We start from the raw sequence: 16,978 nt of genomic DNA, 5'->3' as shown, positions 1-16,978 counted from the left end.
TGATTAGACTTAATAAATTCATCTCACGAATTAGACTCCATCTATGTAATTAGTTTTGTAATTAGACTACATTTAATGCTTCTAATTAGTATCAAATATCCGATGTGATAAATATCCAACCAATATCAAATATCCCATGTGACAAACATGCCTTATTTGTTCCACAGGTATCCTCTCAAAAAGTACGTGCTGCTATGCGTGTATCCCTCGAGAGTTGAACAAAATAAAATCAAGCGTGCTGGTGTAACTTTAGTGCTACTGTAGTCAATCTTTAGCTTCTATAGATATACGACAAAGGGCATGTTTGCTTGCTGGCCATAGCAAGCCCGTCACAGCCGTCACACATTGTGGCGTGGCGGTTTGAGGCTGGGGCACCGCACTGCTTATCTCCACTAGTAGCGGTTGGGGAAAACCCATCATGACCAGATAATCCTTCTGTGCGGAATCTATTACTCCACCCTACTACTGTTCACGTGGGCTCCACAGTTTTAGTTGGGAAAAAATTTACAAAAGCCCCTAGATCACTCGGCTCTAGCTTCTTCTCATTCTTCTCACGTCCAGGTCCTCGAGTGGCCCTCACGAGTCACGGCTCACGACGCGAATGCGTGGCCGCGCATAGGGCCACGTCAGGCGGCTGGCGCTGCGGAGGCCTGAGCTGCTGCCTGCTGCGCCCCCAACCCAAAGAGAAAACTGAATAAAAGGAAAAATAAAGGTAAGCTAACAGGAGCAGCGTGTCACAGTTGAGATTTTGCTTAATAATTTGTTAATGCTACCCCCTCCGTCTCAAATTACTATTCATTTTAATTTTTCTAGATTCATAATTTTACTATGCATCTACATATATGGTATGTCTTGATACATAACCAATATATCAAACCAATGCTTTGCTTACTAGGTACTCCTACTTAAATTATCCGGCCCTAAAACACCTGCAATTTCTAACCATGCCACTTTATTTTTTAAGGAAATTAGTAGGATTATGACAATCCATCTCTATAGATCATCAATTCCAAAGTTAAAAATAGCTGAACTGTTGGAGGCTCTCTCTTTTCCCTTGAGATGAAAAATGCAATCAGAAATAAAAATGATTAAATTTGGTTGATCTGCAGGAATTAACAGCAACATGACTATCTTTTTTTAGAGATTTTAGAATGGTTGGAATACATGCGAGCCGTCATCAGTGAAAACAAAAGAAATATTTGGAAGTATCTAAAGAGAAGTACCAAGGAGTACCAAATTGGTGGGACCAAGTACCAAAATAATCCTTAAATTTAACTTTTATTTTTTTCAAATCGGAAGGTGGATAAAAATTAGAGACAAAAGTAGCAACAAGTACGGTGGGTACTTTTAGACTTTTTCTTATAGGATCAAAGATTATAGGCAGTGCTTACGTTTCTATCGTCTCTTTATGTCAATTGTGCCAAATGAAAATATTTCAAGTTAGTTAATTTAATAAAACAAAAATGAAATATTATGTTTTGTTAGGTTCAAACCATCGAAAATGTCAATTCTATATTTTTAAACAAATCTATGAATTTATAATCTAATTTTTTGAAATGAAACTACGGGCGGCGCAGCCAAGCGCGCTGCCTATCCGCCTGGTCGTTACTATACTAGCAGCTAAAATCATCAGCGCAATCAAGGATCAAACCATTCCCAATGTTTCGTAACCTCAGGTCAAAGAACAAGAAAACCCCATCATGTCTCCAACAGTGTGACCGTAATAATTTCCCGGCAAACAAAGTACGGAGGACATCACACCTGCTCGCAGTACTACCAGTACGACGCAACAGTATTTTCCCCAGCATTATTTTTTCACTGCCACTGTTAAAAAGTTCCAGCGTATCCATCCGCCCGTCTCGTCTCTACCCGCACCCGGCGCCTATATAACGCGCCCCCAGGCTTCTACTCCTTTCCAATCTGTGTTTGTCTTTGCTTGCCCCCCTTCTCCCCTCCATCTCTCCCTTTTCTTGCTCCTGTGCCTGCATTGGCTCGCGATGGGGTCCACTTCTCCTTCAGGCCTGGAGCTCACCATGGCTGTCCCCGGCCTCAGCTCCTCCTCTGGTTCAGGTAATCCCAGGAGAACACCTGCTAGGAGGGATAGCTCTAATGTTATTTCATTTCATCCGCAAGGGCATACAAGTTTGAATCCATTGCCTGAAATGTTCTTCCCACTTCATCATCGTTCTCAATATGGGTATGTTTGTGTTGGCAGAGGGGTACGCCGGCAACGGGAACGGGAACGCCATGAGGGACCTGGACATGAACCAGCCGGCGAGCGGCGGCGAGGAGGAGGAGTTCCCGATGGGCAGCGTGGAGGAGGACGAGGAGGAGCGCGGCGCCGGGCCCGGCGGGCCGCACCGCCCCAAGAAGCTCCGGCTCTCCAAGGAGCAGTCCCGCCTCCTGGAGGAGAGCTTCCGCCTCAACCACACCCTCACACCGGTCAGTCACCCTCACACCCCCGCATCCTGTCCTTCCCCTTGAGTCCTTGACGCATAGCAATTACGACCTGCTTGCATTGGCATCCCTGATGCGTCGTGATGGCTACGGCCAAAACGATTGGCACGGCGTACGTACTCACGTAGCACCGTATGTATGCCAAAGAGATCCCGGGGGAGTACGTACCTCTCTCAGGATCTCACGGCGGATAGGATTAGCGAGTACCGCCGCTCCTAGTGCATTGCATGCAGAAGCTGGTTGATTCGTCGTTCGTACACGGGTTCTGACTAAAGTGGATTCCGATGCTTGGCATTGAAGGGTAGTAGTCCTGCATAAGAGTGGATTCCGAGAATCGGATTCTGGTGACCGTCCATCATTTAACGGTAGTGGGAGGGTCCCATAGTTCTTCGAGGTCTGAATGTGTGATGATATGGCACATGAATAGGGAATCCAGATACGCAGGACAAGTCCTTCCAGTACGTACTTGCAGGTGTGACCGTGTGAGCTTTCAGCTCTAGAGTTGAAGTTCTTGTACCGATGGCAGTACAAATCCCTGATTGTGTGATGCAGTACATGTAGCACACCGTAGAAATCTAGCTACTTTTTGTACAGCAGCCGTAGTAAACTTGTAGTAGCTGTAGTCTCACACGTTTGTCTCACTTTATGCAATGCTGGTAGCTATACTCTCTAGTCTCTATTCCTGTACTATATGTTGCAAAGTAAAAGCGGTTACTACGAGCTACTGTAGGTTTGACTACCAGGAGTGTGTTGCTACTTCAATTAACTTTCTGACATTGCAATATACTAGTACACTACATACTGTCATACTGATGCTATGTGCAAGGAAATTTAATGGTGTTGGAAAATGCGACGTGTTTTCCTGCAGAAGCAAAAGGAGGCCCTGGCTGTCAAGCTCAAGCTGCGGCCCAGGCAGGTGGAGGTCTGGTTCCAGAATCGCAGGGCTAGGTACGTCGTATACTCATTTAAATCCCTCTCTGTCTTCTGATGCTTCCATATATGCATATATATATGCATAGTTCGATCTGCAACAGACATTTGCCGCGTTTTCATACACAATAAGTGCAGTAACTTGCCGGGCAGTAACCATGGCAAACGGCTACCTAGTATCTACTACGTGTGTTTTTCCTTTGATAAATTGCTAGTGCATGCGTCCACTGCATCAGTCAGTCCATGGCAGTCATCAATAACAACTACTATTTGCTAGCACTTTTTTAATCAGATTAACTACTGCTAGTACCAGTAATAAGGCCGCAACATGGAATATATCTATGTCCTGTCAGTGGTCACGAGAGGTTAGTTATGGTTACGACACACTTGAAAGGCTTGCAAGGTTCTTTATGTTTGAAAAAAAAATCAATGTTTGGTTAAGTTTAATAATGATGAAACAAAAGGAAAATGGCTGCAAACGATATGCACACATGTAACATATATTTATGTTTCCGAGGTGATTCCACTCGTTGCAAGACTGCTGTCATAAGGTATTTATGAACATTGGTCATTTATCAAAGCTGACATCTTGTAGTCATACATGTAGATTTTCAAATGGTTCACGTGCTCGCATTGCAAGGGACCATTACTTCGAAAGCCAAAATTGTTTGGTATTCCCATATAGAAAACTCTGACCAACTTACGCTACTATATTTGGTCTCAGAAAAATTTAATGAGTACAGCCTCTCTGTCCACCCTAGATGAAATATTGAAAGGAAAAGAAAAAACCTATTCAGTGTTCTGTATACTATACAAAGTTTGCATTAGACTCTACTTCTATCCCGGCCATATAGAGTGGTTAATTACTTGTTACTTAAATGTTGCTGCAACTAGGTTCACTTTATACTAATAGCCTAACACTTCAACGAACCCACTTCCTTCCAACAAAATCATGGACCCTTTCCTCAGTTAAGGTGACAAGGATCATTAGGTATCCATCTTGAAACTTGGACTGCATCCATGAAGTGGGACAACAACAGTCAGCTAGATTCTCTAGCCAAATAAAGTAAGCAGAGCTTCACCCTTGTGTACTCCATTGAGCTTGACGGAATAGATTACTCCATGATGCTCGTGCAATCAGATTGTCTCTATAGGTAAAGGCCGAGCTGATTGCCCCAAAAGCACGGGCACGTGGACTAATCGGCACGTGCTAGGAGTATTAGCTACCTGTAGCTTGCTGACCCTAGTTGTGATGGATTGTCCATGGATGGATGGATGGTTTGGCAAGCCACGTGAGGAACAAGTGACCGAAGTCCGTGCTAATCCAACTTATCCCTGCAAAGTCATTGGCGTCCACTCTTTGTCGGGGGGTGATGATGATCTCGGAATGGGGACCTAAAGGTCAAATTAAGTCGCTTCTGGTACTCGACTTGACGCTATTTTAACCTCCATTAACATGTCAGTTGAAGAAACTTCTGGCGGTCAGAGACGTGAGGCACGTGTCGTGCATGTCAGGACAGAGAGCTTGATTAGTACCCTTAACAATCCTGTCATGGGGTCATGATTAGACATGTGACAGTGATTTTCAATTGTTTTGGTTATGTTTTGTGGTAATTTTACGACTCGTTGAGTATGTATATAATAACCTAACATGAAGACGGACGTGTGGCGTGCAGGACGAAGCTGAAGCAGACGGAGATGGAGTGCGAGTACCTGAAGCGGTGCTTCGGCTCGCTGACCGAGGAGAACCGGCGGCTGCAGCGGGAGGTGGAGGAGCTGCGCGCGCTGCGGGTGGCCCCGCCCACCGTGCTCTCCCCGCACACCCGGCAGCCGCTCCCGGCGTCCGCGCTCAGCATGTGCCCGCGCTGCGAGCGCATCACCGCGGCAACGGGTGCGCCCGCCGCGCGCACCCCTCGCCCGGCGGCCGCGGCGAACCCCTTCCACCCGCGGCGCCCCTCCGCGGCGTTTTAGGCGCTGGCTGTCTAGGGAAGGAGATCAAAGCTTTGGTTAGGGCACAAGTGCCGTGTAAATTGATGGGTGCGGAAAAGACAGTCTAGGACGGCGTGGGCCCCCTGTAGGTGTAGGGTTTGGAGTCGCTTCCCCCGCCGTCGTCCCCGCCGCCCGTGTTCTTCTTCCATGCCATGCCATGCCATGGTTCAAAAGTTTGTAGCTTGGTCGTTTCATCTTGACGGATCGTCGTCGTCGTCACTTGTGTATGGCCTTCTAGGATATCTGATGGGCCGGTCCACGCTTGTTGGCCCCACCTTACAGCTTATTCAAGGAATCGGCCCAAAACTGAAGTTCTAAGATTTTGTTTCGGCCAGGCCCAACAATATGAATTCCGGTTGGGTTTTTTACTCCACGTCCGAGCAGATTGGTGGACGCACCGCACACGATCAGCGTACTCATTCAACTTTTTATGTGGAGTACATTCGCCGCATCCAAGAGCACATCATTTTCTCCAGGCTGCAGCTGAAAGGGCTAGCTCCAAAAGAGCCTCGCATCACGTGACGATAACACGATGCATCTTGGAAGCAGCGAGGAGAAAGACATGTAGGTTGGGGGCTAGCTCCCTATAACAACATGGTCCATGACGACTCCATGTAATTCTGCTGCATGGCATCGCATTGCATGGGACCAAGCTAAGGTCCAGTTGTTTGTTGGAGAAGGTACCACCCTACCAGACCGTCAGGGCCTGCGCGTACGTCTTTGTGGACCAATCTTGGCTACCTACTGTGCAACTGCGAAGACGAAAAGTGATGTGTACTAGTACTTCTGAAGGAAAGCGTATTTACGCAGGCCTGTGACGGGAACCATCATCGCCAGGGCCGCTTGCTGCAGCTGTTCCACGCGAGGCGACCCGGAAATGGTGGCAGCTGATGGAGACGAGCCACGAGACGAGGACGACGACGGCGACGGGTAGTACTACTACGTACGTCCAGCCATGCAGCTAAGCTAGATGGCCACTGTGATACCTGATCCACGGCACGCACCGGCGCACATGCCGCTGCCCCGTGCATGCTCTACAAAATCTACTGGTCATCTCTTCGCTCCTGTTCTCTTGGACGAACGAGAAGGTATTATTCGTCGTCTATTAAAAATTGCGGTGCACGACGCGGCACACGGTGACGTGATGGGGAGTTAATGATCGCCACTCGTGCGACGCCGAGTTAGTGAACGGTCCCCGTTTCACCCGACGATGCACGCGGAAGGAGCAACTCGCACTGCAGAAAACGACCACACGTCCACTGTTCATACTTTTGTCCAAACTGTGGACATGCACGATTTTTTTAGATTTGTTTACGGTTTTTTCGCGGCCTGAAAGAGTAAAGAAAAGGGGAACAAAATGGTCATGCATGTTCCCCTCCAATTCCAGGGCATCAATTCCCCTACAAAACGCGCCGGGCCTCGTGCATCGGTGCACATGTGTAACACTAATCTACAACACGTCAGCACCTGCACGTAATTACTGACTGCACCAATGATACAAGGCATACTCATCTCAGGGGATTGAGTGACTAGGAGTGAGGAGTGGGAACTTTATTTCAAAAAAAAAGTTTGGAGGGGGAAGTTTTTACATCCTCCTATTGTCTGGTGTGTCCATTTTTTTTAAAAAAATAAAAGCTATTGTTAATAGGAGTTTCATGAATAATAGATAAGCTGCCCCGTAGTCAACTTTGATGACATAACATACTATTTATGAGATCTTTGTGTCTTGCATGTAAGATTTGGAAACAACAAAAGATAAAACTATACATTATGTGAGCTATTTGATCTATGAACTAAATACATTCTTAGCCTTATCAAGAGAACAATTGCCGAGGGGCACAAAGAGGCCCTTGCAGCGAGTTACAACTTACAAGGTACAGGAAGAAGGAATGCAAAAGAGAGAAACTACATCCTCGACCTCGAAGGCTTCTTTGGGTGTGCCCAAATTAAAATGCCCGGTCTGTATACACACTATTACTGTCGATTAATTAGTCGGAGACACATTCCGCCTCAGAATGGCCTAAGCAGAACCAATCAGTACAGCAAGTGAACACTGCAACATCAGAGCTGTCGAACCCCACGCAAATAGAAACGTGTTGTTGCGTGGTGACCATCACAACACCAAATGAAAACGTGTCGACAGGTGCATATGCATGGACCCTCCTCTGCTGGCCGGCTGCAAGCCTCTACCAACCCATCCTAGTTACGTCCAGCCAGCGGCTATATCTATGTGATCGGTGATCAAATAACCGGCTAAGATGATAGGCTGTGTAGATAAGAGAGCACTGGAAACAGCAGGTGCTACGACGTCCGATCGAGCCTTACCTCGTGTGTCGCCTGCTGCAAAAGTTGGTCACCTGGGCTGGGCGTGTCGACAAGCTGACATGCGCGGTCGATCCTTTTGCAATCTGAACGGACAATGTCCCCCCAGCCGGGTCGCCGAGGCGATCCATATTCTCTTCGTACTTTTTACGCAGCGGGACGACGACGCATTCCACGACGACGGTCACACATTCAGAACAAACACTAGAGTAAAAAAAGTCGATCAAGTTCAATGCTTCGCGACTGATCGAAACAAATGCGTTCAAAGAAAGCGATTCATTCGACCGGCGGAGTCAAAACCCCACGCTTGTATATGCTGTCAAAGCCGATCGTCGATTCGCGCGTCTTTTGCAAAATTTCCAAAGTTGCAACCTAACAACACGCACGCACGCACCCACGTAAATACGGGAGGCATCGAATCCTCTCGCACGAAGGCAAAAACATAAAGCATACAGGCGTTTTCCTCTTCTCGCCACTGGCCATGCAGGAACAAGCAAATCAGACAGATCCCCAGGGCCGATGCCCCCGCCCTCACCGCACCGGCAGCGACGCGTTCGACGGATCGTTCAGGCGGCATGGGTGGTGGCGTCCGAATTTCGCCGGCGGCCCGGGCCGGCGCCGCTGTTCCGAGATGCGCCGCGTACGTACGACCGGACCCGGCGGGGGACGCCCCCCTGGCCACCGCGGCGCGCGCGGGGGAATGGTCGCAAAAGCGCCCGCCCCTGGCCGCTCGACAGCTCACGCCGGCCTTTTTCCGGCGCACTAACTAGCCCGGCCGGCCGGTTCTCCGGAGTCCGGACGGAACGGTCAGAACCGCGCGCGGGGCACGTACGAGCTTGAAAAAGGCAGCTTTCGTACGGCGGCAGCGTGGTGGGCGCGGACACTGACCGTACCTTGGCCGCTGTCGGGCCGTCGGCACCACACGGCCGGCTCAGATCGGCCAGACGCGGAGCAGAACGTCACCAACTTGCGCGCGTAGCGTCTCTCTTTGAGCTAGCACGCACGCGTGCGCGCGCGGGGTTCGAAGCCTCGAAGGCGATGGGGGGTACGGTGCGTGCGAGACTGTTGGTGGATTCTGATGCAAATTTAAGCTAGCCAGTCTCGGGTGGGTGGAATCGGAATCGGATGCGGTTAGTGCATGGACAAGACTTATCGCCGGTAGTAGCGGCATCTAGGCAACGCAAGTCGCAACTAAGCTCTTGTTTACTTTCCAAGTTGGGAGGTGCCAAATTGGCATTTTGCCATAAACGCGACACTGTAGCGTTTCGTTTGTATTTGTGAATTATTGTCCAAATATTGACTAATTAGGCTCAAAAGATTCGTCTCGCAAAGTACAACAAAACTGTGCAATTAGTTTTTGATTTCGTCTACATTTAGTACTCTATGCATGTACCGCAAGTTTGATGTGACGGGGAATCTTCTTTTTGCATAGTGTCAAAATTGGGAGTTTGGAGGGAAGTAATCAAGGACTAAAACAAAAAGGCACTGGCTGCAGTACGCGGCTCGTCGCTGCTAGCTTCTCCGATAGGACTCTCGGTGAGGCAAATTAGGCAAATGTTCGGTATCGCTAACAGGTCTTCGCCTCGACGGTTTATCGATGAGCTAGGCGCTAGCGACATGCACGAGCTGCACCAACCTGTGTTAATTTCTTACGGCTAAATAATTAATTTATGCAATCAGCGGCAGATCGACAAGCTAGAGCCTAGAGAACGTGACGCGATTTCCGACAGGCAAAGCACCTGAAATCGAGCCCCAAAACAATGACAGTCTGGTCACCGCTCCGGAATCCGGATGCCGCCTATGGACTCTTTCGCGCTCTCTCTCCGATCCGGCCGACAGATGGGCACGGGACGGCACTGCCGAGTCTTAGGTTGCCCGAGATTGACGTAACATTTCCGTGTAGAGGGCGAGCTAGCCACTAGGTCGGTGTCGGCTACTCGGCTCTCACTCGCACTCAGCTTCGCTGCCTGCGTGGCTGTGTGACTGTGTGAGTAACATGGGCCCATTTAAGACGGCCAACAATTAAGCAGTCAACCTGTTGTCAGTTAGTTAGTCCTTGCGTCGGAAGAGAGCAAGATTAACAAGTTATATGGAACGAACTTGATTCGATTAGATGGATCCTCCTACTACAGGTCGGAAGCTTAGGAGTTGCAGCAAGATGCATGCATGCATTTGTTCAGGGAAAAAGAAAAAGAAAAAGAAAAAGAAAAAGGTCCATGCGTGAGTTTAAGTCCACATGCCTAGAGTTCCAGCTACTCCTGAAAACAGGACCTTCCTTCCGGTGCAGAAGCGGACAAGCGGTCCCGTTGTGTCTGACTGTCTGGACACATGACCTTATGTACTCTTCTATGGATACGTGCCAATTTAAGAGTGTGTATACGTATCTTTCGAGAAGTGTATGCACTGTGCACATATCCTGCTCTCCTGTAGATCAGCGGAGGCATTCAGTGCACCCTGTCCTGCTGGGTCAATGATTCTTGCCCGATGAAAAGAAAAGTAAGGTATTGCTTCCTGTTGCTATGAATTTGACAAAATTACATTTGCTAAATGTAGAGTGTGGCACCTTTGTTGAGGGGAACCTTGGCAACTCCACTAGATGAGTATCATATCTATCGACGCGGTGTGCTTCAAATGAAACCTATAGCTCACAAAAGAAGAAATGGATGGTTGGATAGGTAGGTGAAAGGTAACATTTTTCTTCTTGATGTCAAGAATAGCAGACCCCAACGATACAATCTCCTCGGCTTTATAGAGCCGCTAGGGCTTCCCTTTAGTCAAGGCCTTATTGAACCTTAGGAGTGATTCTTCAATCACCAATGTGAGGGAAAGAGTTGTCTGCACCCCCTATACTTGAATAAGGACCGATTAAATTAATGAATTCAAAATGGGTTGAAGGTGTGGCAACACGATTTTCAGTCATATGCTGAGCATCCAGCGATTTTTTTTAAACGAGCTGAGCATCCAACTAACAGTATAGATTTAAATTGCTTATGTCCTGAGGAATGCTACGTTAGGAACACATGAAAAACCACCTGATCATTGCCAGTTATAGGGGATAAAAGTTCAGTACTTCCTAGATTTCTGAAGGGTAGGGGTAGAGTGAAGAAGAGAGATTAAAGAGATAATTACATTACAAACAACAGAGACTATCCCCGTGACCCGATCCCATGGTGAATTATTGAGTCACGCAACGTTCACATGGACTGCAAAAGAAACATTATTACTCGGTCCTTCCTTCTTTCTATAGAATGCCAATATAAATTTATTGGTGTGCACCATCAGAATACCCCGTTTTGCAAAAAAAAAAAATACAAGAAGGATTTTCTCTCTCTCGAGAATATGCAGAATATGTAGGAGAGCTACATGTTTTCTTGTAATTAGAGTTGGTTATTATGAGTGCCTCACGACACGAACTCATGGTAGAATCGCTGCTTAAGCTACAAGGATTGCTGCCACGAGATAAGTGTTTGGGTTGAAGAGAACAAGCCACCAAAAGGGATATTGAAATATTGAATGTACTTCCTTTGAACTTGTTAGGGATCGCCAAAATGTTGTTTACCCTCGAACGTCGGTTGTAATTTCCAAGCTTTAATCTCGCAAGTTGTATGCCAAGAATAAGTGGAATTGAATTCCTTAACCTCGTGTGTTCATAGCAACACGGAGACACAACTCGGAATAGGTTTCGAACCCTCATTTGTTCTCAAACTCCAGAATGCTTCGAGGGTAAGGAACGACGGCTGGTCCCTCTTGAATTAACCCTCGAGTGTTTGGGAATATTTCCAAACACTGATTTATTTTACTTTACACAGAAACGGACACGGAGCCACTCAATGTTAAGACCTTTCCTCAAACTGATGCCTCGAGGGTGGACGTTCGCCTCAAATTTCAGATGAAATCTCAAGGTTAGCAGGAGGGTGGTGTGAGAAACGTGAACACGTGGAGAAGTTCAATTTGTATATGTATTTCTTAATGACCTTTATGTACTGCTGACGGTTATAGATATCTGGGTACCCTCATGGAGGGCCTAGCCGACCACTAATGGACCGGCCCGACTTGATGAAGAAGGTAGAAGATAGAGTCCGGCTAGAGCTCCCCACGTGTTGTAATCCGACTAGGTCATCCGACTAGGGGACTTGTCATGTAATCCTACCCCTCGGAGTATATAAGGGAAGGTAGGGGTTCCCCTTAGAGGACATCCAATCCCACCATACGAACCCTAAACACCTAAGCGCAGGGCGCAATACAATCCTCCAAACAGGACGTAGGGTATTACGCTACACTGGCTGCCCGAACCTGTATAAATCTCTGTGTTTTGTGCCTTGCGTTACCATCAAGTTCATGGTCTTGCGATCCTCCCTGCCTACAAATCAACCATCTGGGTACCTCCTAGGTGGACTGCCGGGCTATAAATCCGACAGTATTCTTGCAATGTAGTAGTTGAATAAAGGTATTTTAGTAATGTGAAGAAGGCTAAGAGTCTCTATAAAAGGGGAGCCTATCCTATTGTAAAGGGGATCACTTTTCAATTAAAAGAGAGCATTGTTTCCATTGTAACGGTATCGTTTGAGACCAACGTAGCATGGACAGTAAATAATTAACTCGTTGCGGCAATATATTTTTATCCTCCATTGCAGCGAACTCATCTATGATTCACTTGACGCTACCAACAAATCGATATCTCTCTCCACGGTTCATGGCCCTTAAAAGCTTAAACTAGGGGTATGTATGGGTATGAACACTATATATAATCCTCAAAAGCCCAGAAGCTAGCATTAGTAATAAGCAACACAAACCGCATTCCTAATCACCCCAACGGAATTTCATTTCACCGGAGCATGACTCAAAATTACAAGCCTCCAGCCATGCGTTGCGGGCCACGCTTGAGTACAACTCAATCTCTGCAACTCTGCGTGACTGGCTGACTGCGTCGTCCCCCAGGCCCAAGCTCCACCTCATGCATGTGAGCGCAGCAAGCAAAGCTATACTGGTCCCAGTCCAAGAACGATGTAGTAGAGCAAGGTGATCGGCAGGGCTATCAACATGCCAAAAATGACCCTGCAATTTTTTGCGTTGACCAGAAAAAGTCAATCTCAACTCTCGCAATAGATAGAGAGCTATGTGTGTATAGAGAGCTTATAATCACTTACATAGTGCTCAGGATGGCCGGGTGGACGTTGTATTCCTTGGCGAACACAAATGGTACAATCCCTTGCGGTAGAGCCGCCTGTCAAATGCCCGGAGAAATCTTTATGTTATGTTATAGTATAACTCACAGAGAAATACGGAACTGTACATTGGTAGCTTGAATCTAGTAGTACTAGGAGTACAACATTGCATTGAAGAAGCTGATAAGCCATGAGCAGGGGCCCGACAGATCAGAGCCGACCATGCGCTCGCGCGCAGTTGGTAAGCCGGGGACGCAATGCAACTTTTATCTAACCGAAACAATGATTTGGTTGGCATGGCAAGACGAGAGAGCTCGCTTTTCACGGCAAAGTTACCTGCACAATGGCGACCTGCAAGAGCGACCCGCGGAGGCCGATGGCTAGGGACGCGGCGGCCATGACGGCGGGGCCGGCGAGGAAGCGGACGCCCATGGAGATGCCGGTGGCGCGCCACCCGCAGGCGATGAGGTTCGGCTGCAGCGCCATAAACAATCCTGGAGACACGCAGAGAGCTCGTTAGATGGGCTAGCTCAGCTCGATCCGGCGCCTGGGGGCGTGTGGGCGCGGGCCTAATTGCGGTGCAGGACTACGGGGCGACAGGAGCACAAGGGGTGTTGGGAGGGAGTGGGACGTACGCACCCAGGCTAAACATGGCCATCCCCAGCCCGGCGTCCGAGAGGATGGAGATGGACTTGGCCACGACCGCCGGCATGGAGATGTGCCACCTGCATCCATCGCACACCACCCGTTAAGTCCCAACAGTACAGTACAGCAGCAGCAGCAGCAGCAGACAATGAGAGATCGTTAGGCATTAGTAGTAGCAGGCAAGACAAATTAAGCACTGTCTCTACTAACGGCGATGATTAGCAGTTAGCCCAAGTGAAGTAAACAGTCGCAGGCTTTAACAAACTCCAACCGAAAGGGATGATGACGAGAAGAAGCCGTCGCGTCAATGATTGGCGCTCGGTGCCCGTGCGCCGTGCAGGCTCTCCCTTCGACTTTCCGGCTCCCACAGTTCGCGATTGGGAGCTTGCCGGCGGGCGGGCCCGCGGTGTGGTCCGGCCCCGCCGCCCGCGGGAACACTCAACGCAGCAGCCCACCGCCACCGTCCGGGCGCCCCCGTAAAAGCAGCTTTTCGGGTATTCCCGCACCGCCACGGCTCGTACGCCGCACGGGGCCTCCGATCCCGCCCGGCGTTTAGGCCGGCAGCTACGCCGCGCACCGCCAGCAGCTGCGCTAGGCCTCGCCGAGAATGGCAGTTCCGTTCATCTCGCGCTTATCGCCACCACCAAACTAGCTACGAGTAATCAGGAAAAGGTTCTTTCTGCAATGCGCACTACAATCTATCCTTGCCGAACTTGTCTCCTCTCTGTCATGTAAAGTCATTCAGACCCTACCGTAACCAAAGCTACCTCTACCAGTAGTTACCGACTAGTATGTGAACGGACTTGCCATTTACACAAGCCATTTGTCCTTGCCGGAGTTGTCTCTTGTGTACAGCCACTCACACCCTAGCCGCCTAGCACGAACAAGCTTGAAGCGATACTCTATTTGCACTAGCCATTGATCCTTGCCCGATTGATCGCACTCTGTTGTGTAAACCATTGACACCCCAGCAAGAAATCAGTAGAGATAGACTAATAGATTAGTCATAGGCAATGAGTGAGGCAGGTCACGTGAAAAGGTGTAGACTTTGTAGCATACCGGAACGCGATGAGGGACCAGGCGAGGCCGATGAGGCTGGAGTACGTGTTGGGGTTGCGGATCAGCTTGCGCCACACCATGATGAGGATGAGGCGGGTCATCACGCTCGCCGGCGGCATCTGGTGCGCCCCCGCGCGCCCCGCGTCCGCGTAGCCGCCGCCGCCGTCCGCCGCCCCGTCCACGTCCTTCACGCGCAGCTCCGCCGTGGAGCTGGACCCGAGCTTCGTCAGCGCTTCCGGGGCCCCGCCGGCCTTCCCCGCCTCGGCGTCCTCCACCGTCTTGCCACCGCTGAAGCGGAAAGCCTCGCCTTCCACGGCAGTTGCTGACACTGCACCGTCGTTCTCGTTCTCTGAAAACGCGGAAAAAGGAAAGATTGGGAATTTTGCGAAGTCTTAACTCTTAAGCGAGAAGCTGCCAGCCATTAGCTGTTGACACGAACTAACCTTTGCCGGCCGAGCCGTTCTGCGGCAGGTCGGCGTGGACAACCATGCGGATTTCCTTGGCGCCGACGTTGACGGCCGCGCCGCCGGTGAACACCGGCAGGCCGCTGACCTCCGAAACGGGGGAGGCGCTCGAGCTCCACACGAACATGTGCAGCTCCTTGGCGTCGTGGCTGGGCACGGCGGCGGCCGCCGCGGGCTTCGACGACCGTGCCGAGGCCGAGTGCTCGTCGAAGTTGGACTGCCGCGGCGTCGGGCCCCGTGACGAGTGCATCGAGAACACCTCGGCGGCGCCGAAGCTCGAGCCGCGCCCGCCGGCGGGCGTCGGCGGGGGTGGCGCGCCGTCGACCATGGCGAAGAAGTCGGCGTGGTTGAAGTTGGAGCCCCGCGGGCTGTGCTGCCGCGACGAGCTCATCGAGTATATCTCCGCGCCCGTCAGGTTCGACGGCCGCGGCGTTACCCCCAGCATCGACCGCCGCGACACCGACGAGCGGCGCACGGTGACGTGCAGGCGGCCGTCCTCCGCCACCTCGGCCTCCGTCTCGGCGCGGCCGCCCTCCAGCGACACGACGTCGGGTTCCACGCGCAGCGACGCGATGGCCGCCGCGGAGTCCGGGAACTGGTCGGCGATGAGCATCCGCGCGGCACGGAACTCGAAGAGGAAGAGCAGCAGCGTGTACCAGATGATGCACTGGAGCACGATGACCTGCACCATGAGTGACCCGGCGTAGGGCCCGTACATGGCGATCAGCAGCGGGATCCCCATCACCAGCGTGTTGGGCAGCGTGGACACGGAGAAGAGCGTGATGGACCAGTCCAGCCGCGGCGCGCCGAGGCCGGAGGGCAGGCGCGACCACGCGGCGAGCGCTGCCAGGACGAGCAGCTTCTGCAGCGTGTCCGCCGCCAGGAACCGGAGGTTCATGGCGTAGGGGTCGTTGGTGGAGATGAAGTGGAAGGACAGCAGCGGCACGGCGAAGATGGCGACGAAGCGGTTGATGCCGGAGCACTGGTCCGGCGTGAAGATGCGCCACCACCGCACCGACCCGTACGCCAGGATCATGGCCACGTACAGCGGCACCATCGCCGTCAGCACCGTGTAGAAATCCTTCCAAGATATCATCTTGGCCCACCCCCGGCGCCGGCGGCTAACGGAGGAGTGGAAGAAGGTGAGAGAGGAGTGGCCGCGGACTCTGGGTGGAGTATCCCAGTTACATGCAGGAGTGGGCTCTTCCGGTCTTGTGAACTCGGCAACGCCGGGGCCATCCATTTATATGGGAGCAGTGCGAACAGGCTGCGACAAACAAACGCCGTCCAGATCGAGCGATCCGGGGGGCTCCGGCGTTGTGCCGTGTGCCGCAGAAAAAACAGCCGAGCCGCGCAGCCCACTGGATGCAAATGTGAAATGTGCAATGCAAAACCAAAAGGGGAATGGAGTCAAGGTTCATTTGCAGGGATCTGATCTTGAAGATCAAGGTTGATTTTGTTTGAGGTCAACTCAAAGTAGACTCGGTTCATCGAATTTTAGGCCTACACATATGCGTTTCTGATCTTGAAAATCATTGTGGATTTACTTGAAGATCAAATTGGATTTCGTGCTCATGTTTTATCTTGAAGATCAAGGTCAATTTGCTGAACTTACCAAATTAGCAGACCGCGCCATGAATTTCATCTTCATAAGTCGAAACTGATTAAAGCAGTCTATAAGGATCATGCAACCATCAATGCCGAATGAAAGGACTGCCATCAGAGAAACAGAGTCAAGTATGCCTGCAGAGCCTCCGATCCTAACGATGACGATGATCTGCATCAAACACTTGGAGCAAATGTTGATTCTCATTAATCTCTCATCTACAAGTTTCTTTTTTTTAATCTTGAAGATCGAGAAGGATTCATATCTGATCAACATGGCATCTGCACTACTGTACACGAGTTTCTGATTCTGAAGCTGGACTGCATCACCGGACACCGGTG

General features: G+C 50.2%; 2 protein-coding genes across 3 annotated transcripts; one reads left to right on the top strand and one right to left on the bottom strand.

Moving 5' to 3' along the window:
* Nucleotides 1–1,923: 1,923 nt before the first annotated feature.
* LOC101783789 (homeobox-leucine zipper protein HOX3) lies at nucleotides 1,924–5,687 on the top strand. Its single transcript, XM_004969236.3, has 4 exons — nucleotides 1,924–2,070; nucleotides 2,216–2,442; nucleotides 3,326–3,405; nucleotides 5,064–5,687. Exons 1-4 carry the CDS (start codon nucleotides 1,998–2,000, stop codon nucleotides 5,356–5,358), a joined length of 675 nt encoding a protein of 224 aa, XP_004969293.1. The 5' UTR covers nucleotides 1,924–1,997; the 3' UTR covers nucleotides 5,359–5,687.
* Nucleotides 5,688–12,289: 6,602 nt separating this feature from the next.
* LOC101783389 (auxin efflux carrier component 3a) lies at nucleotides 12,290–16,296 on the bottom strand. 2 transcript variants are annotated; one of them, XM_004969235.2, is made up of 6 exons: nucleotides 15,011–16,276; nucleotides 14,568–14,916; nucleotides 13,503–13,588; nucleotides 13,200–13,357; nucleotides 12,846–12,922; nucleotides 12,290–12,753 (listed from the first exon to the last, which is right to left on the bottom strand). In XM_004969235.2, the coding sequence occupies exons 1-6, from the start codon at nucleotides 16,272–16,274 to the stop codon at nucleotides 12,678–12,680; spliced, it is 2,010 nt and encodes a 669-aa protein (XP_004969292.2). In that variant the 5' UTR covers nucleotides 16,275–16,276; the 3' UTR covers nucleotides 12,290–12,677. The 2 variants fall into 2 exon arrangements, with proteins under 2 accessions (XP_004969292.2, XP_022682029.1); XM_022826294.1 differs by lacking the exons at nucleotides 12,290–12,753; nucleotides 12,846–12,922; nucleotides 13,200–13,357; nucleotides 13,503–13,588 and adding an exon at nucleotides 14,167–14,452 and having other exon boundaries at nucleotides 15,011–16,296.
* Nucleotides 16,297–16,978: the final 682 nt, after the last annotated feature.

This window comes from Setaria italica, chromosome V, assembly GCF_000263155.2.
Source record: "Setaria italica strain Yugu1 chromosome V, Setaria_italica_v2.0, whole genome shotgun sequence".
Classification (NCBI taxonomy): Eukaryota; Viridiplantae; Streptophyta; class Magnoliopsida; order Poales; family Poaceae; genus Setaria; species Setaria italica.
Note: the sequence above shows the minus strand (reverse complement) of the source record. Positions and strands in the feature narration are given on the sequence as shown.

Bases quoted from the DNA above. Each gene is read 5' to 3' on its own strand.
- LOC101783789 (XM_004969236.3), top strand. From the start codon at position 1,998: ATGGGGTCCACTTCTCCTTCAGGCCTGGAGCTCACCATGGCTGTCCCC. The intron at 2,071-2,215 runs GTAATCCCAGGA...TTGTGTTGGCAG, and splicing joins CAGCTCCTCCTCTGGTTCAG to AGGGGTACGCCGGCAACGGG. The intron at 2,443-3,325 runs GTCAGTCACCCT...GTTTTCCTGCAG, and splicing joins TCAACCACACCCTCACACCG to AAGCAAAAGGAGGCCCTGGC.
- LOC101783389 (XM_004969235.2), bottom strand. From the start codon at position 16,274: ATGGATGGCCCCGGCGTTGCCGAGTTCACAAGACCGGAAGAGCCCACT. The intron at 14,917-15,010 runs GTTAGTTCGTGT...CCGCGTTTTCAG, and splicing joins GAACGGCTCGGCCGGCAAAG to AGAACGAGAACGACGGTGCA. The intron at 13,358-13,502 runs GTGCGTACGTCC...GCGTGTCTCCAG, and splicing joins GATGGCCATGTTTAGCCTGG to GATTGTTTATGGCGCTGCAG.